At 40.3% G+C, this 25,153-nt stretch overlaps 2 protein-coding genes across 2 annotated transcripts; both read right to left on the bottom strand.

Moving 5' to 3' along the window:
• Nucleotides 1-8,807: 8,807 nt before the first annotated feature.
• LOC111566650 (neurogenic differentiation factor 4-like) lies at nt 8,808-13,469 on the bottom strand. Its single transcript, XM_023267358.3, has 2 exons — nt 13,288-13,469; nt 8,808-10,678 (listed from the first exon to the last, which is right to left on the bottom strand). The coding sequence occupies exon 2, from the start codon at nt 10,670-10,672 to the stop codon at nt 9,674-9,676; it is 999 nt and encodes a 332-aa protein (XP_023123126.1). The 5' UTR covers nt 10,673-10,678; nt 13,288-13,469; the 3' UTR covers nt 8,808-9,673.
• A 5,331-nt stretch (nt 13,470-18,800) lies between these two features.
• On the bottom strand, nt 18,801-23,377 carry endou (endonuclease, polyU-specific). Its single transcript, XM_023267353.3, has 9 exons — nt 23,221-23,377; nt 22,978-23,100; nt 22,762-22,884; nt 20,082-20,253; nt 19,778-19,983; nt 19,567-19,680; nt 19,384-19,490; nt 19,151-19,293; nt 18,801-19,074 (listed from the first exon to the last, which is right to left on the bottom strand). The coding sequence occupies exons 1-9, from the start codon at nt 23,276-23,278 to the stop codon at nt 18,960-18,962; spliced, it is 1,161 nt and encodes a 386-aa protein (XP_023123121.1). The 5' UTR covers nt 23,279-23,377; the 3' UTR covers nt 18,801-18,959.
• Nucleotides 23,378-25,153: the final 1,776 nt, after the last annotated feature.

The raw sequence follows: 25,153 nt of genomic DNA, 5'->3' as shown, positions 1-25,153 counted from the left end.
GAACCTAATATGTGAGGACAACTGTGGAAGGAGGGAGATACAGACTGAGAGAGAGTGTAAGGAAAAGGAGGGGCAGGACAGAGGAGGGGAGACCCAGCAACGGATGGCAGATCAGAGGAAATAAGGGCTGGAGTGTGTGTTGTTAAGGAGGAGGAGGGAGGCAAATCACTGAAACTTGAAAGAAAATGTTGATGTGGTGAAGCAAAGGGAAATATGATTGGTGGATAAGACAGATGGCTCACAGGCAGATATGTTGTGTATCTTTTGGATTTGTTTGATCTGGAAATGGGTTTCCACACAAATAGATTTGCCCAACAGCTTTCTGCTAGCTCTAATAAATAATGGGTCAAGCGTAACTTACTTCCACTATAACCCAGACCGGTGCTGAAATACTACAGGTCTCTGATCACCTCCATTCTCTATCACTCTGATAATCAGTTTGAGTCTTGTGCTCCTAAAACTGTGTAATTTCATAATCACATTAATAATGCAATTGTTGGATTGAGGGCAAAGTGAAGTAATATGATGAACAGTCCTCAAATTTGTGGTCCTTAATGTGAACACTTAATCTGTCTTTTGTTTTTCTGATTTGGGAAATGTGTCATCATTAAGCGATAAAAACAGTGTGGGACCTTTCCTTTAAATTAGTGTGACTCACCAGATGTAGCATGCGGGTAAAAACCTGCCATTAACCATGTGTTTCGTGTGGCTTTTTCCTTCCCTTCTGCTATCTACATGTCACCATTTTCAAAATACGGTTCACTTTGGGAGACAACAACAACCTCAAGGCAGCAACCTACCACATTAAAAATGTCCAAGTTTGCAGAGGCTTTAATTTGTGCAGCAAGGTGTTTTTTCAGTGTCATTTTAATGACTGTTAGTCTTGTCTCCCTGCATACAAATGTTCCACCAACACTTTCCTCCTCACTATTGTGAGGGAATATCATTGTTGCATCCTGGGTTTCGCTCTGCCCAATACGATTGTGATTGGTTTAAAGAAACATAAACAAATCACTCTCTGATGGAATTATGAGGTGCAGCCAGACCTTTCTGTGTTGTAGCATGGTCTGGCCATGCGAGACTACCTATAAATAAACATCACTTACATTCAAACCCTTGTGAAACAAGTCTATTAGCGGCAGTTAAATCTTTTTCTTTTTTGCAGTGTACCAACTTCTTAAAATCTGGTAGAAGAAGCAATAAAATGTCCAAAACAAGAAAAGCACTCAGAGAGCACAGTACTCTGCCAAGGCTGCTCAGTCTTTATATCATTTACGATGGATGAAATCTTTCATAGAAAATGACGTTGCGCTGAGCCCAGGCGTGTGTTATGCATGTGTATGTTATGTACGGATACTGAATCGCGTGACCTAAATATGTAGCGGGCGGAGGGAAGTGATGGGACTCAGAAACAACCCCACAAGTTAATCAGTTGTTCCTCGTGTCATTTCCATCGGATAAATCTGCAATGGAGGATTTGTAGTAGGATCGCAATCATGTGATCGTCAGGAGGGAGTTGACGTAGCGTTCACTTGTTGTCATAGTTACAGTGACTCCGTGCCGCCATCTCGCAATGGGAAATCCTAAACAAATCCATGGATCCAGACTATAAGTCGCATCACTGCCAAAATCTAATCAGGTGGTCCTTGTGTCATTTCTGACCTTCCCTGAAAATTTCATCCAAATCCGTTATTCCGGTTTTGAGTGACGTTGTGTACAGATGGATTCACAGATTCACAGAAGGACAAACGTACACCGATCGCCACATAACTCTGTCGCATTCCTCGCCGGAGTAAAGAGCTTCAGATGCTTGAGATAAAAAAATTTTTTTAAAAAAACATTTGCAATTGAGAGGGTGGGTTGCAATTTACAGATTAAAGAAAGCAATCAACTGCTAGCCATACAACATAAACACATTTAAAAATGTCTTTACTCTATTACAAAGCGAGAGACCGTATACATTTGTTTGTAGCAAGGTAACTCTCCTTTAATATCCTAAAATGTCTTTTGCCGTGGTACAAATTCAGCAAAAATTCAGAATCACATGTCATGTATTAGTCTAATGAATTATCCTAACTATTAAATGGTGAAACAGTTAGCAATGAGACATTCATCTTACTTTCATTCATGAACAGATTAAAGAAAACAGTTACATTTTCATTTGACACATATTACATAGTCTTAATCCTGCATTAACCAATTGTTTTTTGCAATTTAGAGGGAATCACAACAAGCAGCGATATTCACACATAATTTACAGAGACTAACATATTAATCCATTCCATCATCTGGATTCATGTTTCTGTTCATCAGATAAATACAAGTCTTACATTGGCAGTCTTTACCAACTCCTGAGTTGCTACCTGTGTTTTTTTTCAGAGCGCTTAGGCTGAAAATCTCCTGCTGCTGCTGAAAACAATTTTGATAAGGGCGGTGAAAGTGACTAATCACAGTAAAGTTGTGGGCCGTAAAATCACAGACATTTAGCCAAAAGATGCAAAAACACTCCTTAAAGCTGTGATGAACTGCAGAGCTGGGTGATAATTCTCTGTGGGGTCATCACTTCAAGCTCCTTCTGCCACATTTTGCTTTGGGTTTTGATAATATAAAAATATTGCTTTAAAGGAGATGTTTTGCCCAATCCTAACAGACACCATAAAGTTCTGTCATTTTATGTTTTTATTTCCTGCTAATGAGGTCTTCTCTCTGGGCTGCCATGCATCCCTCCAGACATTAACCAGGTGATCAAACAGATCCTCACGCTGTTAATCATGTGCTTTAATTTGGCTCTAGTAACTGGGGTGTAGCGTTAATGAGGAAGCACTAATCTTCTCCGCTTGTGCAGCTTTGCTTGCTTTTTTTCCCCCCTGACATCCCAAAGCATCAAACATCAGGAGGTAAATTTTACAGTAGGTGGCCTCCTTTAAAATGCTGATCCACTGCAAATACAAAACACTCCCAACCCCTCAGTCGACCCGTTATGCAGTTCAATTTGTCACCCGGAGGAACATCCAAAGTGAAGTGCCGGGATAGCTGAGGTGATGAAATTAAATGTGGATGGCAGCGAGATGAACACAGTCACACAAAATTTACAAACATGATACTGCAAGTCTCTTGTGTGCGAGCATGTTGATTCCTCCCCGCTGCCAGTTAAGGTGTAGATTCAGATCGGATATCCTAAATGTGCTTGCAAGTGTCATTTTGGAGAGGTAGGGCAGTATTAAGTGGAGGAGCAGGAGGCAAGAGCTGAGGTGAGATTGACGCATGGCGCAATGTCGAGTAAATGTCAGTCTAATTCTGATATGCTAAACGGCCTGACCTCTATTCCGCCTGGTGCATTACAAGTCATTTGCAGGATATGGAGAATAAATGTGTAGTTAAGGGCAGTCTATCAAAGCAATATGAAGAGTTTAATGACACTCAAGTGTGTGAAGTGCACTTGTGTAAATGAGTCAGGCTGTTTTAAAACGCCAAGTGTTTAATGTGGGCTGTAAAAGCAGTAACAGCACCGTCCTCTCAGGCTTGGCAGAGTCCCTTTGTGACATTTCTAGGGACGTGCCCAAGTAAACTCATATCCCAGTTTAATTTAAGGCACACATCTTCACTTTTATTTCATTTGCATAAACCAGACACACACGCACACAAAAACAGACACACCAACACCGTCTGGCAGCATGCCATATAGGGGTTAGGTTAAGGGACAGTGAGGAAGGACAGCAAACTGGAGCAGTAAGCACATTTCATCAGGAGATACAGTTACACACACGCACACACACACAGACACACACACACACTCACAAAGTCCTGTTACCATCAATTCAGAGGACATTACACAGACTTACATTCATTTCCTGGTGACTTACCCCAAGCATAGCCACCACCTGCCTAATCCTCACCCTCATTCTAACCTTAAACCAAGTGCTCATACTATAATTTAATGATTAAGTTGCTTTTGTTCACATTTGGGAGGTGAACTTTCCCATAAAAGTGACCACATAAACAGTTTCATGTCCTCACAATGTGAGCAGTGGAAGCATACGCTCACTCTCTCTCTCTCCCGTCTCTTCACCATTCTCTCTCGCCGCCATAAAATTTTTACAAGAGCGCTCACCGTTACATCCTGCAGAGTAATGCAGGGCGATGCATTCCCCTCTCCCTCTGATCTATATGTGGCGCATCAATGTTTATGTACGTCTCCATTCCCCTTGATATGTGGAGCAGTTTGGGCTGACGTACCAAATCCCTCACCTGCAAACTGAACTACTGCTGGACACATTTTTAAACTCTCTGTTCACCTCATATTTTGTATAAGGTGGGAAATAGTCTTTGATAGTTCCAATGATTTATGTTCATGTTTCTGTCATCGGAGGGAGATCGTAGAAGACCAGCTGCTCAATGATTTCTTTAGAAGGTCAATAACTCATTAAAATACAAAAGTATACTGTCCATAAATTGCTGACATTTACTAAGACCATGAACTGACAATTGATTTTTATGCAAATACTCAAGAAAAATTTATTTTCCTGGGGTCTTCTTTATCGAAATCTGTCATGTTACATTTATTTTTTATGTTTTATTTTAGGAAAATAAAGGAATGGATCTCAGATGTTTGACTTTTGTCATGCAACTTGAGGCCTGATTTCCCTCGCATTGCACCTATTGGAGCTTCTTTTCAAGCTAATTTTGCATTGGTGTAGGCAATATTCACATATATTCATGAATATTTTATTATAAAAATACTCCATTACAAGTAAAACTAATCTATTCAAGTATAAAAGTTAGGTAAGAAAACAGAGATACTATCAGTAGTAATCAAAAATATTGATACCTATTCATCATTAACATGTCAGCACCATTTTATTGTTGTAGCCAGTCAAAATTTATTGGATAAACTTTACTACTGCAAAAATTAGTCTTTTGAAAGTACATCATAGAGATGGATGACAAAGTAAAGGAAATTAAGGCCACCACATGCAGCCAGAACAGCTTCAGTACACATCGGCATTGATCCTCCAAGCCTCTGTGGTTCTGCTGGAGGGACGAACACAATTCTTTCAAATGATATTCACTCATTTAATGTTTTGATGATGGGGGCGGAGAATACTGTCTATCATGTTGGTCCAAAATCTAACACAGGCGTTCGGTTGGGTTCAGATCTGGTGACTGTGAAAGCCGCAATGTATGATTCACATCATTTTCATTCTCATTAAACCATCCAGTGACCCCTTGTGCTCTTTGGATGGAGGCATTGTCATCCTGGAAGTACCCACTCCCATCAGGATAGAAATGTTTCATCACAGGATGAAGATGATCACCCAGAACAGCTTGGTTTGCAGTGACTCTTTCCTTTAAGGGGGAAAACAAGCCCAAACCATGTCAGCAAAATGCCCCCAACACCTTAACAGAGCTGCCAGAACCCCCCATTATAGGGTTCAGATTTATTCTTTCATTTGCCACCCATCTGTGCTCTATAGTATCCTCATATGCTTCATATATAAAGTCCTGTACAGCAAACTAACTACCACCTGTACCTGTCAGATAAATACTGAACAATATTTCATTCTGAAAGGTAGAAGTGTATGACGACAATGAAAATACTAAACTCCCATTGCCTCAAATACAAAACATAATTAAATGCACTTCCACCAATGGGACTGCCTATTTATTTTTCTCTTTCATTTTCCAACAACAAAAAAAAAAAAAAAAAATCAATATATTTGACAGGGTTGTCAGTTAATGTCTCTGGTGCTGACTGTGCTCTTTGACCAAAACTTTCAATTAACTTGCAGGCTGAAGGCTTTCCTTCATTATGTAGCTAATGCAATTTCATGTTTAGTGCTACATTTAGCACCCACCTACATCGGCATCATTAGGACACATAATTTGCCTCATTATCTGTGAAGGGATTATTGCATAATATCAAACAGGAGTTTATCAAACAATAACAGTCAACCCAAATAACACGTTTCTTTCTAGCTGTGCCAGTTGTCTTGTTTTTTTCCTGCATTGTTTTTTCCTCGTCTTTCCTTCCACCCCAGTATGCCAGCAGGCCTGGAGAGCACTGTCTGTTTTTGTTCATTCATTTTTCCACCTCAAGGATAAAAGCACCAGCCACATCCCTCTTCCCTATTAGCCCTTGCACTTCAGTTCTGCCTTTGAAGATTTAATCAGTCAGATTGCCTTGATTAATCCTTTTCCATGTCCTTTCACGGTAAATAATTACAGAGTCTGATATGATCGCTTGCTGGATGGAGAGGACAGCATGCAGATTTCTGATAGAGCGAAGTCCCCAGGTATCTTCATTAGCCTGATTATTCTGATCCAAACACACTCCATCAACCAGTTTACATGTAAATAGGTTAATTCTATTCCCACTCCTCACTCACTCTGCTGGCATGCTGTGTATAACAGGCGAGATCTCACCAAGTGTTGTCTGTTTTGTTCTGTCTCTGCCTCCACAGTCATCATGCTACAAATATGTGACACAACACCAGCAAATATTTTGTTTGCACAATGCGAGGACTGTGAGAATTCCCAGATGACTGAATCTCTGTTGCCCCTTATCTGCAGAAAAGCCAAGCAGTAAAGGGTTGTACCACTGTGTTTCTACTACATTTATTTTCAGAAGGTTTCATTTCGAGGCCACAGTTCCAGCAGGTTGTCTAATGTTGACACCTAGTGGCCAAATTCTCATCTCTCATCCAACTGATGATTTGGTTTAAGCAAAACACTTCCACCACTTGATGGCAGTGCAGCTCTTCCTTTTTAGTTTAAAACTTTCGCTCTAATAAATGCATCTCATGGCAGCCAAAGCAGCAGGCAAATACAGAACAAGATACTACTTTCTCCCTGAATTTCTTATGAATTGAGATGCATTTTTCGGTCCATCAGATGCTCTGTTGTTGCTGCGTAGCTGCATCATCGTGTCGTGCAGCTCAGGAGATGAGGAGCTGACTGCCCCTCTCTGCTCAGGATTAGTGAATTAATGCAACCATTCAGACACTGAGCTCTGATCAGCTGCTTAATACTGTTTTATCCTAAATAACACGGCCATCATGCACGCACGATGTGTGCACTTTCACAGACACACACACTGCACAAACACAAACAAGCATGTATCAAACACACTTTACACATTGTATAGCTGCAAATAAAATTCAGGCTGTAAAATGCAAAAACTGCCATCATAAGGATAAAAGCTTGATTCAAACCCAAGTTAATATTCATTTATTAATCGGTTGAACGTGAGGGACCTAACTGTAGACAAATATTCTACTAGACTTGCTCTCAAGCAGTTAATCTCAGTAATGTGGATTTTTAATAGTTTCATTTTGTTTTTCATATAACAGTATCAGAGTTAATTCATTTGAAGTCATGAAATTACTGAAAAATAACAGACCATTGAAATAAGGTATTTACAAAATGTTCTGTTTTTATCTATAAAAGTGCATCATTGAGATTAAGCGTCTGAAGAGTCAAGGGTCAAAGAGGGTGAATGCAGCGCTTTCTTTGTCGTGGGCGCAGAAGTGCCCCCTTTTTTTTTTTTACAAACACACTGGTCTATCAAGTGCATCATTTATCATATGAATAAATACGGATTACCCAGCATGTTCAGAGTCAGATGTCCTGTCTGTGTCTCCAGCAACCAGACATCCTGTTTTTGTTGTTTCTTCCCCTTTTGCAAAGTTAGTAGCACAAATGCATCACAAAGACACATACAGGCTTATACTAATCCTTGTGAAAACAAAGCGATATACAGTGTTCCTCTGAGCGTAGGTCAAGCGGGGGCTGTTCATCAGCGTGCTTATCGGGATTATGAGAGTTTCATCCATAATGTAACCTCCAACGTCATACTTACCACTCTCTGCTCTGAATGGAGAGCTGAACACTGAGGATGACCACTGAAGTGTTGATGCAACTAGTGACCATGATTCCTTCAGACCATTCCCACCAGCGAGCCATGACCCAGTGTGACCTCTTGACCCCTCCAACTGACCTCTCAGTGGGTGGCCTTTGCACCGACCAGCGAGGACGATGAGCCAACAGAAGTGGCTGCTCTACGAACAGATCTGTGTATTATCTGTTTATCCTTATTCATTTTCCACATCATTAGATTTCAAGCTCAGTGAGTCTCCATTACTCACTGATCTGTAGATGCTTGCAGTGAAAGCATAAAGTCATAGATATGGATTAGGTGTTCCGATTATGTCTGTTCTTCCATGTCAGTGTGTGTATATGAAGGGTCAACAGCACACATGTACAAACATGTATTTATTACATATGTGAATGTTTAGTTGTGGTCTGAGTCAATGTCAGGGTGGGATTATGTCAGCCCAGTGTCAGTGAAGAAGGAAGTCTGCACAGACGGGCAACCATGTTAATCATAAATCTTTATCTTACAATCCTGCCTTGCAGGTCCGCCCCTCATTAAAAGACGGCACAGGGATTAGTGCAGCTAAACCACTGAGATCTGGAGAGAAAAATGAGAAACAAAGTAGCGAGTAAACAGGATCCACTGCTGATTGTGGTGCTGAACTGATGAATTTGATGCACGAATCTATCTATCTATCTGTCTATCTATCTGTCTATCTATCTATCTATCTATCTATCTATCTATCTATCTATCTATCTATCTATCTATCCATCCATCCATCCATCCATCCATCCATCCATCCATCCATCCATCCATCCATCCATCCATCCATCCATCCATCCATCCATCCATCCATCCATCCATCCATCTATCGCTCTGTCTGTCTGTCTGTCTGTCTTTCTATACCAAAAAGTAAACACAAACACTGACTTGATTGAATTTTTGAAAATTTTTAATAACATCCATTTTCCAAGAGAAAGAAAAATCAAAAACTAAGAAAAAAAAAAGCATCATATCCAATGCAAAGTTTTCACAATGTTAACCTGAGAAATATTATTTTTTGCTTCTTTGCCATCATCCCTCATGTAAACTCCTCAATTATTTTTCACTTGGTTTAATTTTTTCCATAAATCGAAACACATTCGTCTCTTCTTTCAACTCCCACAAAAGATCAGCTGCATTGTGCTCACAATTCTACCTCTGAGTGTGTTTTGAGTGCAAAATATTAGATATAATACAACAAAAGGAAGCTGGACACAAAAGAAGGATAAGAGATTAACTATCAGTCTAAAGAGTAAACAAAGAGAGGCTCTGACTACAAATATATACAACAGGAAAACTGTCACATTGACACATCAGAACAAACTCCAAATACACTGTATTAAATTAATGAATAAATAAAAAATACTTTATGAAGAATATCTGATGTTGCCAAAGCTAAATTAGAAGTGCTTGTCTTACAGTACCAGGGTTACCTGTTAAAAATGGCCAAAGCAACATTTCCTGGATAGGACCTGCAAGATCCTTTAATCATTTGGTTCATCAGTTTTGAAGAAAATTTATTGGTTTGAGTCAAGTATTTTCTAATATTAACAGTGTTGAGCAGTGCTAATCTACTGTACAAATGCACCACACGTTTAAAAAAAAAAGAAATTCTACAGTTCTTCCACTGGCAGTCTTGTCTACTGAGAGAGACTGGTCTACGAGACATCACTCAGTGTTCAGGATGGATCAAAGACTGGCTTCAGTCATTCATGTCTTATTGATGATTTGAGGCAGAATTGACTCTTCCGATCCTTTTTAGTCTCTGTAGACGGAGGTTATCTGTCGGGGGGGCATGTGTGGTGGATGATACGAGTCATATGGCCCCTCTAAGTGTACGTCATAGCCGGTCTGAGTCTGATACAGGACCTGATCAACAGGGGAGGGGGAGTAGTGGTGAGGAGGTGGGTAGTGGGGTGAAGGCTCCTGTTTGGGCACCAGGTTACTGCTGATGCTCAGAGGGGGTGTTGGGGGGCCGTCGTACGGAGGGGTTCCCACTCCACCAGCATTGTACTCATTTGGCGAGTGGTTTTCGTACGGTCCGCCTTTCATGGCCCTCAGGTGAAGCAGGTGAGCCGAATCAAAAGTACCGTATGGGGGGCTTGGCAGGCCTGGAGAGGAGTAGCTCACCATCCCTCCCAGAGGAGCAGGTGGAGGCTGAACTCCGTGTCTGTCTTCAGGCCTCATCCCAGCACCAGGAGTCGGTCCCAGCTGTAAGCAGCCAGCCACCAGGTTGGTCGTGGGCTGTGAGAGGCCTTTACACAGCGTCTCCATGAAAGCCCTGCTCTCCGTGGACAGCCCCCCCTCCAGAGCCTCGGACAGAGCGCAGATGTAGTTGCGAGCCAGTCGAAGTGTCTCGATCTTGGACAGTTTCTGTGTTTTGGAGTGACAGGGCATGATGCTGCGCAGGTTCTCCAGTGCATCGTTTAGGCCGTGCATACGCGAGCGCTCCCTGGCATTGGCTTTAACGCGGCGCGCACGGAAACGCTCCTGCCGGGCCTTGGTCATCCGCTTTTTCTTAGGGCCTCTACGTTTGGACTCATTTTCATCCTCCTGTCCTTCCTCTATTTCCTCCTCGTCTTCCTCTGCATCCTCGCTGCCCATTTCTCTGGTCTGCTGGGTCACTCCTCCTGCTCTGTAGCGGTGTGATGGGATGGAAGTGTCTCCATCAGGTGAGCTCATGTCGCCATCCATCCACTGCAGAGGGCTGACGACCTCCTCTCCCTCCCCTTGTCTCACATAGGGCTTAATCATCATGGTAGTCTGAGCAAGAAAACAAGACAACAAAAAAACTCTTTGTTATCACACATGTACTGTTGACAGGTTTACAGATTATACCTTCATATTAGAAAAAAATTTTTGCACTGCTGGAGTCTTTTACACCTGGAAAACCACCATCATTTTAGATGACCCCATGTATTCCTCACACAAACTTCTAAATCTTCTGACATCTGGTAAAACATACTGAAGTACCCGAGCCAAACTGTGCTATCAGACCTATAAATACCTAGAGTGTAGTCTGTTATCCTCCCTTCCTCTCTGCCTCTCTATTATCTCTATTCAGACACAACACCAATTCACTCCTTTTGCATTTATTAGCACTAAAACATTGCTAAAACATCATAAACAAATTCTCCCTGTTAACACTGCCTTCATCATAATGAATACATAGTGTCATAGCATGTTGTGTTTACAGTTACACCATTTTACTATTATACTGTTACATCTTTTGCACATTAGAATTAATTTACACTATAACTGTGTACTAGTCAGTGCTGCACGGTCTTTCATTGTGCCTCTTGTCCAGTTTTAATAGTGGTACGTCTTTGCATATATGCACTTTATGTCATCCTGTGCAGGTCTTAGTTCTGTGCAGTCTCGTATATTGCTGTTTTGTTCTATGAAGCACTGTGATCCCGAAGCGACACTGAGCTGCATATAGCTGAGATGACAATAAAACTACTACTTACTGCATAATATACTTTCAGCGCTTCAATCAGAACAGTAAATCCTTCCTATTGTTAATCTGTCTTTACTGCCGTTTGTGATCTCTGCATTTTGTTATTGCTCTGGACATTATGAAAAATATCATGCTGCGTATCTCACTAGAGCTTAGCTTGGTTTCATATTTTTGTGGAAACGTATCCAGTCTTCGTAAGGGCTAAATTCTGTAAAGCATTGTAATAGTCTAAATGAATGATTGCCAGCTTCTTGCCATAATCAGATTATGCAGGTTTTGTACCAAACAAAACCTTTTCTTCAGTCATTACTGCACTTACAACGACAGAGGAAGAACAGTGATGGCGAGCACTGTGCATTGTACTTTAGTATTTCCATTTTGTGATACTTTACACTGCATAGAAACGTGAGATATTAAAATGTAGTGTATTTTTACTAATTAATTCACTGAGACAACCTCTCCATCTTAACCATATTCAATAAAATATGCTGCATTAAATAGCAACATCCATGTTAAAATATTACTAATAATGATCTAGTATGACTAAAAAAAGGTCCATTCTGCAAAATGAATACTTTTGCGGCTACATTTTACTGATAATGCTTTGTACCTTCACAGCCTTTGTTTGTAATTTACAGATACTTGACCCACTTCTGCTTGAAGCTGTGTAGAAGTGATGCAGTCTAGTCAATGTGTAATGATATTAAGATTATCTAGCCAATCAAAATGTCAGCTTTACATTGACGTAAAACCCTGGAAATCATCAGGTAACTGGTCATAAACCAGCGTAGAATTATGGCTTATCTTTTCTTACTTGATATTAAGGTCTTAGAACCAGTGTTTGATCATGACAACCAAATCACTACCAATAAGGCCACTTTTCTTCTGTAATTTGGTTGTTTTTATCCACCTAAAGGAAGTTTTATTCAATTAAACATCACACAAAGTTGGCATGCAGTATTTTAAGACTCATGTTTTTATATGACTAGACCAAAAGAATATCAAGGGGTTAGTGAAACAGGAGCATTTATATCATGTGGGACATTTAGTTTGATGGAAAGTGTTATTCACTTTGTAATCAGAACAATAATTATAACAATACAAAGCAAATTTTGAGATCTTTTATGTGCTTGAAGAGTTTAAGAAGAGGTGAAATAAAGGGGGTCATGACCACACTTTAGTAAATGCGTGCCCTGTAAAGGATCTAAATTGCAGCCATTTAGTACAAGCATTCATTCAGTCGTTAAAAACAACAATAATAACCAAATTGTTTTGTGACCGATGCCTGTCAGCAGACTTTAAACGCTTTCAGCACCGGACAGTTCCCTCCTGACGCCACAGGTGCCTCCATTTGGCACAATACACGTCTTTTATTACATTTATCATGAACGCTGTGATGGTTATTTGTTTCTTCTTTTTTTCTTCTTCTTTTTTCTTTATATAAGCATTATCTGTTCTGCCCGTCTTCTCCACCCCTCTCTGGGTAATCCCGGTCAACTTGTGAACTGGTAATGCCCCGGCAAGATAAAGTCACTGTCAGGACTTCAATCTGGGCCATCGCAGGATTTACTCCGTGGATGAAGCGGCGACCATAGGATTAAATGAAAGATCGACCTCCCCCAGATCAGTCGCCTAACAGAGGGCTCAGATTGAATTGAAATAGACATTTTCAAAGGCACCAATACTCATGTCTCGCCACGATTTGCGTGCTTGAGCAGCATTTCCCCCCCTGATACCCACTGAAGGATAACTTAAACCTCCTTTACACGTTTCATTAAATATATGCAGTGCCTGTGTGTTGTTGTACCAAAATTCAGGTCTGCCTATCTAAAATTGAACAAATAAGCATTCAAAATGGATAATAAACCGATTGGGACGCATGCGCTCAGAACCCAGTAGAATTGAGACGTACCGGTGCTGATGCGTCCCGGGACAGTCTGGAGAAGTTTGACGGGTGATTTTTGGTCTTTTTTTTTTTTTTTTTTTTCCTCCACGGATCACAGTTTGGTCTCTTCAGTCCATCAAGCAGCGCTGGAGCTCCGTGCTGCCGACCTGGTCCTCGGTGTCTCAGTGCGGGTCAGTGTGCGGGGCTCCGGGTTTTAACCTCCGCAGCGAAGCTCCTCCTCCGACCGACTCTCGATGACGCGCTCCAGCTCCGCGCGTGGCCGGCCCGTGGCTCGAGCCCCTCGTCGTGTGTGTGTGTGTGTGTGTGTGTGTGTGTGTGTGTGTGTGTGTGTGTGTGTGTGTGTGTGTGTGTGTGTGTGTGTGTGTGTGTGTGTGTGTGTGTGTGTCAGAGAGATGTGCATAAGCTCAGTCCAGACAGGCAGCAGAGGCCCGGGCTCTTTGTTGGCCGCCAAATCCGCAGCACGTTTGCATTGAGCGGTGGGGAGACGCGCTCAGTCGCCTGAGCCTAACTGTATGTGACAGCTTGAAGTTGCATGTGAGCAGGTGTTTGCGCCATCCCTTCTTCCAGCCATCCATCCCCTTCTACCGCCGAGATATGCTGCTGAACAAGTTCATGTCACCCAGGAGGCCGCTCTGACCAGAAGGGGAAACTTTGGTCACATGAAGTGTGTAGTTAAACGTGCAGCAGGGACTCGTTCCTCCCCCTCCTCCCTGCAGGACGGAGGTGTTGGGCTTCTGGATTGTCAAGCTCAAGCATCCATAACCCACATAGAATGTTTCTTGTTCAACACCCTGAATGAGTGTCTTTGCTTGTCAGCGTTTTCTAATTGCTGTAGGTTAATTCTTAACACTCCTGCTGTCTTTGTTTACAGGCACCAAAAAACATTGTTTCCTTGTCTGAAAAAAAAATCCAAAAATTCAGCCAAAAAAATTCCCCAAATTTCTGAAAATTTGCAAAAACCTTCAGAAAGAAAATTCCAATAATTCCTTAAAAGTTTCCCTTAAAAATTTTATTTAAAAAAAACAAATCTGGCAAGAAAATTCTTGTAAATATTTTCAAGAAATGAGTAAAAATCATCCAAAGAAATCCTAAAAATATCTAAAGTGATACATATATTTTTTTTTCTGAATGTTCTTAAAAAAAGCATTTTTTTTTACATTTCTTTTTTTTTCACCAAAAAATGTTCAAAAATATTGAAAATGTGGGAATTTTCACTGTGAAAATATGTTTTTTTCCCCACATTTTCAAACTTTAAAATGGGTCAGTTTGACCCGCAGGATGACACGAGGGTTAAATAAGTGCTTCAATCTATGGCAACTTGAGTTTTCTTTTTGGTTCTTGAAGACGTTTCACCGTCATCCAAGAGTTTTAACTGACTGATGGGAAATTCTAGATATATACAATATTATCTATCAGAATCCAAATTGCTTCATTGATTCATCTACTTTCTATTTTCTATGGAGGAATCTCAGGACTGCATTGTAGGTATCTGATGAGTTGTAGACCCTCTTTTCTTTACAAATGGCTGTTTCAGTTTAACATTGATGTCGTCCTTCTCTCCTCTCGTGAACTTTGTCTTCTCTTTTCAGAATGTGAACATTGTTTTCCTCAAATGATTAATAATCAGCTATAATTGGCTCATAATTAAGAGCTATTTATTCTTAAAATTTGTGATCATTTGGTTTCAGCAAATCACCACCTTCTAGGTCCACAAAATATCCTTTACAAACAAGATTCTTTGCTTTAAGACTGTATAATATTAAATATTAGACATCATTGATCTTAAGGGTTCAGTACCAGACTTGTACATGGCTGTAAAAATTCTTTGCATGGTGTGCATTGACTTCAGCCACATCTCTCCATCTAGTGATAAAGACCATAAAATGTGACTGAAAGCTCTGAAACCATTCCAGTAAGTTGATCTTGTGACATTTTTATTTTTTTGACAAACAGCATTGTCCCTGTTTGAGAAACGTCTCAACAAACACGTCCTATTCTCAGAACCACAATGGCACACAAACACACACTGACAAACAAGGTTAAGAACAGCTGATTGGACTGCTTACAATGTTTATATGCAAAATTTACTTAATATAACTTTAATATTAACTTTTGGCACTTTACATATTTATTTAGTTTTAAAATGTCAATGTTTTATCTGTATTGAAAATGTCTTTTCTATAGATAGTCTTTATGTTTTTCATTTTTAAGTCAGGGTGTGTTTTCAGAATTTCATTGTATTGGTGTCTTTTGCATTGCAGTATAATGACAATAAAGCTTCTAATTCTAAATTTAACTCTACAATTATAAAGTAAGCCTAAACTAAATGGTCAAAATATATATGAAATAAATAAAAGTGTTAAACCAATCAGCGTGTACATGTCGTTATTTACTAATCAATTTCAACCAAACCAAATTCCCCAAATACTGTATATGACAACAATAAAGTAAAGAATTCCACAAAGTAATTCGTGGATAAATAAATGCAAAAGGTTTACAAAAGTTTAAAGTGCTGCCACCAAAAAACATAAAAAGTTATTTAGATCAGATTATGTCAAGTAAAAAATGAAGATGTGTGTGTTATTTTAAAGACAGATTTGAGTGCAGATATAAATGGACATGTCTTCATAAGGATGTCTAAAAGGTGAACAATATGGAAATCTATAGGAAACTGAAACAAACTGCTGTGATGACTGAACTGGAAACAGAGACAGAGAATACACGAGATGCAGGTACAGAGCTCCACATGCTCCAACAGAGAGGCTTAAGGTAGGTTACAGGGTAAACTGCCAACCCAAGCTATGTGCCTCTCACTTCCTCTTCATTCCCATGCCGACCACCTTGCCCCCTGCTCCTCCCCCTGCATCTTTTCCTGTCCTATTCCACACCTGCAGCCTGAGATGGGAATAGCAGAGTCGGGCCTCTTGCATCCCCAGAGTGGAACCAGCAGGGGAATATGATAGCTGTGGCCTCGTGTCCCGGTTGCGTACGCTCACAACACAGTTTGTAACAATTACATGGAATAAAATCCATTCATTCTTTTGCTTTAGAGGTACAAGTTGCTTCCCAGCTTTCAAAATGGCACGTCTTTTTGTGATAAAACTGTTCTTATTTTTTAGTTCCTTTATCATATTTTAAGTTTGGCCTACTTACGGCATTTCATCCAGTCTTTATGTTCCACAAGTAGTGCTCAAGTGTAATACCGTATGTATGCCATGCCGTCCCCTGGTCCCTCCATGCTGGCCACACATGATGAAGTCCTGCTGCAGATGGTCTTCGCTTAAACACATCTCTTATTTTAACAGTCTGTGGCTCAGATGCTCATCTATTCTCCACTGGCTGCTCAGCTCACTCAGCATGTTCACATGCTCAGAGGACAGTCCCCTCTTTACCTTTTCTAGGTATGTTTGTGAGACATGAATTTAGTTTATTAGAAAAAAAAAGAGGGACAGATAAAACTTCACTCCAGTTCACACACAAACATGCCCTTCCTCTGAATCCCCAGTGTTTCTGCGTGTGACAGTGGGGGAAAGTGGGGTTTGTCCATCTGTCATAGTGGAAGTCCTCGGAGAGATGCCAGCACCACAGCGTGAAGAGTGTGTTAGTGTGTGTTAGTGTGTGCGGTCGTGTTTGCGGATGCATGTGCAGCAATCAGAAAGTTTTGCTTCATATAAATGCGGCAGCCTCTGATATAGATTCACTGCAGAAACAATCTAAGGTCACTTCAGTGGCCTAAGATTGTATCTCTTACTCTGCACATGTCTGCATCCACTTCAAAATGTATACCAGTGGTAAAAGCAATGGCAGTACGATCAGCAAATTGTTCAAAAAGCATACAAAAAACACCAGAGAATGAACGTTGCTCTGTATTTCATGGTCCCCCATCAACTTTAGAAATGACCAGCATCTAAGCCAAACTTGAACCTCCCTCCAGCCCAGCACCGACCCTGGGGAGACAGGGGTGATGTTGACCATGTGTCCTTCTACTAACCATCTCATTGATGGACCCCACTAGTGGGCAAAATAGACACCCCCTCCGCCTGAACCCCTAAACCCCCTTAACCCTTTCCTAAACCCTCTGTTGGCCCCCTGTTGTGCGTGCTCATTGGCTGACCGCCTTCAGGCGTCCCTTTTCCACGGGTCCATTGTCTGGCCCCATAAGCAGCTTTGTTTCTGCATGTGCAGCTGGGCTAGCCCGCTCAGCCATTAGCCCCAACACGCTAAAGGGAGAGCGGGATAATATAATTACAAAACAAAAGTCAGGTGGCTCATGAGATCTGCCAGGAGAAGCCCATTTGGGGGAGATGCGAGGACACGCTGGCGGGTGGCCAGCTATAATTTGATTATGAAGTTGTGTGAGTGACAAAAGAAACAATTGAATCTTTTTTTTTCCTTTTATTTGCCCCACTGTGATTTAATTTGATTCCATTGGGGCTTTAAAAAGAGAGCAGCGTGAAAAGAGAGAAGATTTACTCTTCTAATTTCTAGAATCAGCAGCTCAGAAAATGCAATATGCTCTGAAAAATAGCAGGAGAAATTCCTCCCTGGGCTAACTTCATTGTCATGTTGCTGCAACCCTTTTGGCTGCATGTGAGGCCCGAGTCAGATGAATCGCTTAAGGCTGGAGTTTTCCTGCGAACTGACTGGTCTTGTGCTCTTGTTTTGCATGAATGCACACAGACTGGTGGACAATGGGATCAGTGGCAGATCCATCTCCTGTAATACTTTCTTTAAACAGGGCAGCAAGTGTGTCCCCCTGTTCTGTCGGCAGACCCGAATTTATCCTGTTAGTCACCCTAGATGAGTGAAAGAGTAAAATCAACCCCCATCCCAGCTGGACACACACACACACACACACACACACACACACACACACACACACACACACACACACACACACACACACACACACACACACACACACACATACACATAAGGATGCACCCATTCATAGAAGCACACACACACACATGCAGACACTTAACCCCACACTGGGGAGTTACACACACACAGTTTTATGGACAGCTGATAAGAGCAGGTTTAGCTGGTGGCTACTGTTCAGAACAGGTCAAGCAGAACAAGATCTGTTAATGTCTTTTTGTTTCTATAGCTCATTCTGGAAAAAAAAGTGCCGCATTTTGTTTTTGTTTTTATGTTTTGTTTTGCTGTTACTTAAAACAATAAGTAATTGTGTCAAAGGCACACATGCTCTTACGACTGAAGGGTTAGTGTCAGCATTGTGCCCTCTTCGGGTGTGTAAACGCCCATTTTTTGCCCCATTAGGCACAGCCTGATCGTGCCCCTGGGAGAGCACTGCATTCTCATGCTCTGCTCAGGAAGGTTTCACTGCAGATTAATCAACGGTCCGTTCTAACGGTTTATTTATGTGACTGAAGGGCCGGAGAGCGCCTGTTCTGCAGCACATCAGAAAGAAACCAATATTAGAAGATAAATCAGTTGCCCTCATTTGCTCTGGATTGCTTTAATGCAGCATGAAGGGAATAAAGAAGCTTGTGTGATACATTTATGTCATCTCATGCTTTTTATTTGACTGAAAAATGCTGCTTAAATTTAGGAGTACTTCTCACTCAGAGAAGTGTTTCAGTTGGGAATCAGTTTGATTATTTCAAAACATTTTTATATCAGAAGTGTAATGAAATACTGGCACACTTTCAGTTTCAGGGGGTTGCAGGAAAAGCAGAGGCGATGTACTTCTTTCCATTACCATAGCTAGAATTATTCCACGTGTAGGTCTGGATAATGAGCTCCTTGCCTCCCAAGCTCAGACGACACCTGAGGGGGATGTACAAAAGAAATCAGAACAGATGCACATACAAGAAGACATTACACTTAAAGCAGGTTTACTGACTGTTTTCCAGGCCGGGCGATGTAGCACAAGCTGTAGATGGCAAAGTCGAATTCAGGGCTGCAACCAATGACTGCAGAGCCGACCTGCTTGAAGTAGCCTTCCCACATGAACTGCATCCCCAGGATATCAGGATATGAGGTCCACTGAGAGCAAGAGAAAGAAAAATGAAGGCAGTGCTGCACATATCACATAATAAATCAGTGTGTTGCATCAGGTTTGCTGTGGATGCGTACGGGTCCGTTGAAGCTGTGGCTGTAGTAGTTCAACTGTCCCCTTTTCTCAAGAAGATAAAACTGGATCCAGTTGTGGAAACCAGACACTTTTCCTCCCTTGATCTCTCCTGTTACAGAATGTATGTGTGAATAATCACAAAGAAAACATCTGTGGCATTTAAGAGAAATCTACTCTGTCCGAACCTGCAAAGATGTGTTCAAAGCCGCTGGAGTCCAACTTGCCGTTGTAGCGGGAGTACAGACCAAACCACATCATCTTCAGATCCTGAAGAAACTCTTCCTCTGATGCATAAACCCCTAAAATAAAGAATAACATCCACTGCAAACATGAGTGGAATGGCCTTTATGCGAGCAGGACGTGTCAAGACGACCTGTTACGAAAGGATCTAGTTACCTTTAGTGTAGAGGAAAGTAAACAGCTCTCTCCCCACCTCAGTTTTGGACATGGTTTCTTTGATGAAAGTTTCCTGCTCAGTCAGCTGCTGAGAGCTGAAGTCCTCCGTCGTTCCAGTCATCCTGTGGTAGTTGTCCAGCACAGCCAGCAGAGCAGCATATGTGGGTTTGGAGAAGAGAGAGCCTTCGTCCAGGTAGCTGAACAAGCTGGAAACACAAAGAAATATGCAGAACAATGGATGAATGAATTTAGATCAAGAATGAGAGTGAGAGAAAATGGTGTGCCGATAAAATTGTCTCCTCACGGCTTAGAAGAGAGATCTTTTTTTAAGCTGGTCTGAGAGTCGGACACCAGAGTCTGAGGGTTGATGGACAACTGTGAGGCTGAAGCCTTGTTGGAGTCCAGAGCATAAAGAGCCTCAGAGACAGACTTGATCTCAGCATCAGTGATCGTACCACCACCACCTCCACTGGTACCTGCAGGACAGCACAAACACACACATAGATAATGTGTTACATCACTGTTAATCTAGTAATGCATCTGCTTCTGTGAGCCAAATGTGGCATCACCAGTAACAAAGCACATTTATTTAAGTAAAAATGAAGGTTGTATTCATTTCCACTACTGTTTAGAGGAGAAAATAGAACTCCAATGCATGTATTTTGCAACTATTAGTTACTTGTTATTTGCACATTTCATTTCACATAAATTGAAAGCATATAACATGAAAAATAAATAAAAATGTGACGTGAAATACTAGGATATTATAGTACATTATAGATTCTTGTACTTTTAAACATCAATACAGTACATGAAATAGTTCTACTGACCTCCTCAACTATTCACAATCAACATGCTGTTTACATCAGTAAAAACCACGTAGAACACTAATTTACAATTATTGAGTAGATATTTATATTGCAGTTTTGCAATTTGTGCTTAGATAAAGAATCTAAATACTGGACATGGCTCAACATGGAGGCAACAGATGAAGTTAAGACAAGAACAAACAGAACCCGTTTTTCATACAGTGTATAGTTACCTCACACAACAGTGACACCTGCTGGTTATAAAATTAAATTGAAAAAGAAAAAAAAACACCGAGAGGCTGAGCCACATGTCAAAATCCTGCATTTTAAATCCTGCATTTTAAATCCCACATTTAGAAAAGTCATCAGAAAAAAACTACTTAAAGTTTTAAACATTAATGTTCTCATTCAGCAGAAAATCGACCCCTTTTATTGATTAGTAGTTACTGTTTGCTGAACTAGTATATTGTGAGAAACTGAACTGTTATTGTGTCAATGTGTAAAGGGCCTTTTAATGTTGTGAAGTAGGTGCATCTACTCTTTAAAACTTTACATATAGTACACTGTGCCTGTCTCATCCTATCATAGTCAAAGATCCAAGTAAAACTTGGTTTTCTACACAGAAATAAACTGACTATACTTCCCATGTTTAATTATGGTGATGCAGTTCATAGATCAGCTTGTATAGAGACACATCAAAAGCTTGTCTCAGTTCCTAATTCTATGACTTGATCTGCTACAAATTTACAATTAACCGCTGTCTTTTGCATTCTCTAATCAAGTGGTTTGTTGTAATTTACGCTTGTTTAAGTTGATTTCCAAAAGGGTTCTTGGATAATCACGCTCTTCTTTAAGTTTGCTACATCAAACATTTGTGGCCAAGTACAATTTCTGGAACGACCTGATTGAGGAGATAAGACTCGCTGAATCACTGACCTCTTTTATATCACTTCTTAAAACCCACTTTTATAGATTCGCCTTCCAGTAAAGTTCTCTTTTATTTCTCTTTTATCATTCACTGCCTCTTTATCCCTTTTAAAATTTCCACTGCTTGTAGTCCCTCTTTCTAACCTCCTGATCTTAATCAATTTTGATCTTTTGTTTTCTCTGCAGCTTCTCTCTTAAACCCTCTTATGTGATGTTGTCCTTTTAACCAGCTTTTAATTAGCTAACCATTTTGTCAAAGCATTTTGTGAATGTTCTCCTTAAAGGTACTATACAAATAAAGTTATTGTTGTTATTATTATTATTATTATTATTAGTAGTAGTAGTAGTAGTAGTATATCAGAGTAAAGGCCCCAAAATGCAGCACATCTTTTGGTTTGTTGTCATTCCTGTCAGGTGCTTCTAAAGATTGGATTTTGATATGAAAACAATCTGGACACACTCAGAATCTCAGTCATTGCTTTTAATCGCCATCCTTAAGGACATTTTTAATGACGCTTAAGTTTTTATTTGATTAATTAGTCATTCTTTAAATATTTGTTTGCTTTTTGTTTTAGTTTCTTCCTGCCCCCTCTTTCACCTTCAAGTGTTTTCTGGCCAGATTGTCATTGTCAATAAGAAATTGCTCTTGATGTTGTTCCTGGTAAAGTAACGATTAAATGAAAAGAGAAAAAGGTTTGATCGTTAGATCCAGTCAGAGGTGGGTTGCCAGGCAGATCTGAGTGGTTATAAGAGGAATACAAGGAAAAATTCTGAATGATGATCAGCATTTCTTTTTCAAAACAAAATGTTTCATTGGCATTTGCTATATTCTAAAATCATATTTTCTCATGTACAATAAAAAGGAACTATGAAGCAAAGTTGTCAAAAGAATGTAATAGAGTCAAAACTACAATAGCTGCCTCTTAAATGCACATCTTAAAGTAGCACAGAATGAAAATACTAAGTACGCATGATCAAAATTTGTACTTCATTACAAATCAAACCACAGCTATATAAACTGAAAGTTATTTTTAAACAACTACAGATTAAGAATTAAAGCTTTTGCAGCACTGAGTTCTCACAGTTCTGTTGCTGATTGTTTAGTCGGGATGTCCATCATGTGAAAGTGACCACGTGTCATAAACAGAAGCTGACAGCTGATGAAACACAAACAGAAGCTGGCAGCATTGAGATACTGTGATGCACGTGAGCCGGAGTGACCAGCAGCTAACACATGTTCAGTCTTACTGTCACAGAGGTCTGTGTAGTCGCTGCAGCAGTTGTTGTACTGGGGACACTTGGAGTTGCAGTGACACTCGTTCTGAGAGTTGTAGTTCTCATTACACCTGCCATTACAGGATAAGGCTGAATCTAGAAGAAAAGGAAGTAGAGTAAAGCTACAATTTCCTAATCTAATCATAGAATAGTCAGTATTTGTGTTTTGGCAGCTGTCTTGTCCTTTACCTTTGCATTGTGCATAGTAGTCTGAACAACAGTCTCCGTAGCGCTCACAGGACGGGTTGCATTGGCAGGAGTAGCCACTGTCTGTTCCATAACCACAGCGACCCTGACAAGAGTCCAGGCTGTCTGGAAACCAATGACACAGACTCAATCAGGCAGCAGTGCATTCATATCCGGGTTTTACCTGTATTACATTAAAGATGCAAATATTGTTATGATAATAGAGTTAACAAAAAAGTCTCTTACTGCTGTTTGCCTGACAGAGCAGGGTCACACAGAGCACGAGGACAGCAGCAACCTTCATCTTGACTCAGCAGCAACCTGAAAAACTGGCTGTTATCACGGTCTTTCCTTTTTATAGCAGCTTTCAGCTGACCAATCTAAATACAACACTCCCATTGACCCAGCCCACGAATCAGGATGTCAGTCATCTCCATGACCATCATATCTGCCGGAAAAAAAAACCTGTAAAATGTGTGAAAACTGGTGTGGAAGCCCTGCTGAGTCTTTTTAGTCATTACAAACAGGTGTTCTTTGGGTGCTTCAGGTTCACAGTGTTTGTTAGATTTTGCAGGACTCCTTGCATGGTAGAAAATGGTCTCAACACCACAAAATAAAATGCTCTTATAAAATTGATCCAGAGCACACTGTAAGATTATTGTAAAATTGAAATACCATTATTTAAAATGGCAATGTATTTCTTCTTTGTTTTAGACAAATGCACATTGATAGAGAATTTTCCTCCAGTTGAGCTCATTCAGCACAAATGTAAGTCGCTGCTAACAATGATCCTGTCACTAATGTTGGTTGCAATGTGTTGGATAATTTACCGTAAATACATATTGAAATTTTAAAAAAGGGCATTTTAACTTTGCACACACCCCTCAATGTGACTTGCAGAGGTTTTTTTTTTTAGGAGATTTGCGTTTTAATTTTCGGTGTTGAGACCATTTTAAATCATGCAAGGAGCATCCAGAATGGAACAAACTCTGTTGACTCCACTGTTGATTGATTTATTTAGGGATCTATAAAACATGCACAACGTATTGATGACCTCTGAATAAAGCAGGAACTTTGAAAATCTTGATCTCTTCTCTGTGAAACTGCACACCTGCTTAGAACAGAGGCGGCGCTTTAATGTATCAAGATAAAACAGTTTCATTTAATAAGGAGTGACTATGACAACAATTTTAGTGTTTTTACAGCTTAAAAAAAATAAAGCAATTTCTATGAAATTTCAATGTCTCTTTCATGGTTGAGTCACATTCTGCAGCAAAGAAACCAAATCTAGTATAACAAAAAACTATTTAAAATTCAGTCATACGTCTTTTAGGACTCTTTCCTTTGCCAGATGTTGTATTTCGCAGGGTTGATGATAACCTGGATGACCTAGAATAGCTCACATGCCTCAGTGTCCCTGATCATGTTGAGGATACATGTCCTGTGTAACTGCAAATATTATTTGTTGAAGAAATTTACCTAAAATCCTCATTCGAAGCTCGCTGTAGAGGGGTGTTTATTAACATTCTGGAGTATGGTGGGCTTACCAGCACAGAGTCTGTGAGGGTAAGCTCACCCAGAACACTTACTAAGTAAAATATTTTATACGGTTGGGAGGGGACAATATGTAAACACAAAAAGAACAGTGGTCAGTTTGCATTTAGTTGCTAATTAATGACATGGATGGAGTCGATGGGTCTGGTAGACAACAAAAGGTTCGAGAATTATGAATAACAGTGGCTAATGGAAGGAAGGAGTGCCACTAGAAAGGTATCGGTAGCAAAAGATGTGCAGTTTTCTTCATCATATATAACAAAGATAACGAAGGAGTGTAGAACAGAAAACATAATTTATTCACAGGTTTGTAGAAATGAAAGACCATGTTGAAATAATTAATGGTTTTAACTGAAACTCTTTCTAAAACAGAACTATTCATTTCACATAACAATAGGTTCTGAGTCTCTCTTGGGATTTGAATTACAATGTAGTATTTTCCTACCCCAAATTACACAGTAGATTAACAAGAAAAGTGAGACAGACAGAAGAAAACTCTAACCAGTTATGTGAGCATTTTCAGGTTCAACTGGGTGGTCATTGCACTGATGTGACTTTAAATTGTAAAATTCCACAACAGCAGTAACAGTTTAACAACTGCCTTTGTTTAAGTTTGAGTAGATAT

Source organism: Amphiprion ocellaris, chromosome 5 (genome assembly GCF_022539595.1).
Source record: "Amphiprion ocellaris isolate individual 3 ecotype Okinawa chromosome 5, ASM2253959v1, whole genome shotgun sequence".
In the NCBI taxonomy this organism is placed as follows: Eukaryota; Metazoa; Chordata; class Actinopteri; family Pomacentridae; genus Amphiprion; species Amphiprion ocellaris.
Note: the sequence above shows the minus strand (reverse complement) of the source record. Positions and strands in the feature narration are given on the sequence as shown.

What these genes read in the sequence shown, in the direction of transcription:
- LOC111566650 (XM_023267358.3), bottom strand. Translation starts at nt 10,672, where the DNA reads ATGATGATTAAGCCCTATGTGAGACAAGGGGAGGGAGAGGAGGTCGTC.
- endou (XM_023267353.3), bottom strand. Translation starts at nt 23,278, where the DNA reads ATGAAGGTTGCTGCTGTCCTCGTGCTCTGTGTGACCCTGCTCTGTCAG. An exon ending in CTTTGAACACATCTTTGCAG is followed by an intron (nt 19,491 to 19,566) that starts GTTCGGACAGAG and finishes ATTCTGTAACAG; the next exon opens with GAGAGATCAAGGGAGGAAAA. An exon ending in ATCGCCCGGCCTGGAAAACA is followed by an intron (nt 19,075 to 19,150) that starts GTCAGTAAACCT and finishes CATCCCCCTCAG; the next exon opens with GTGTCGTCTGAGCTTGGGAG.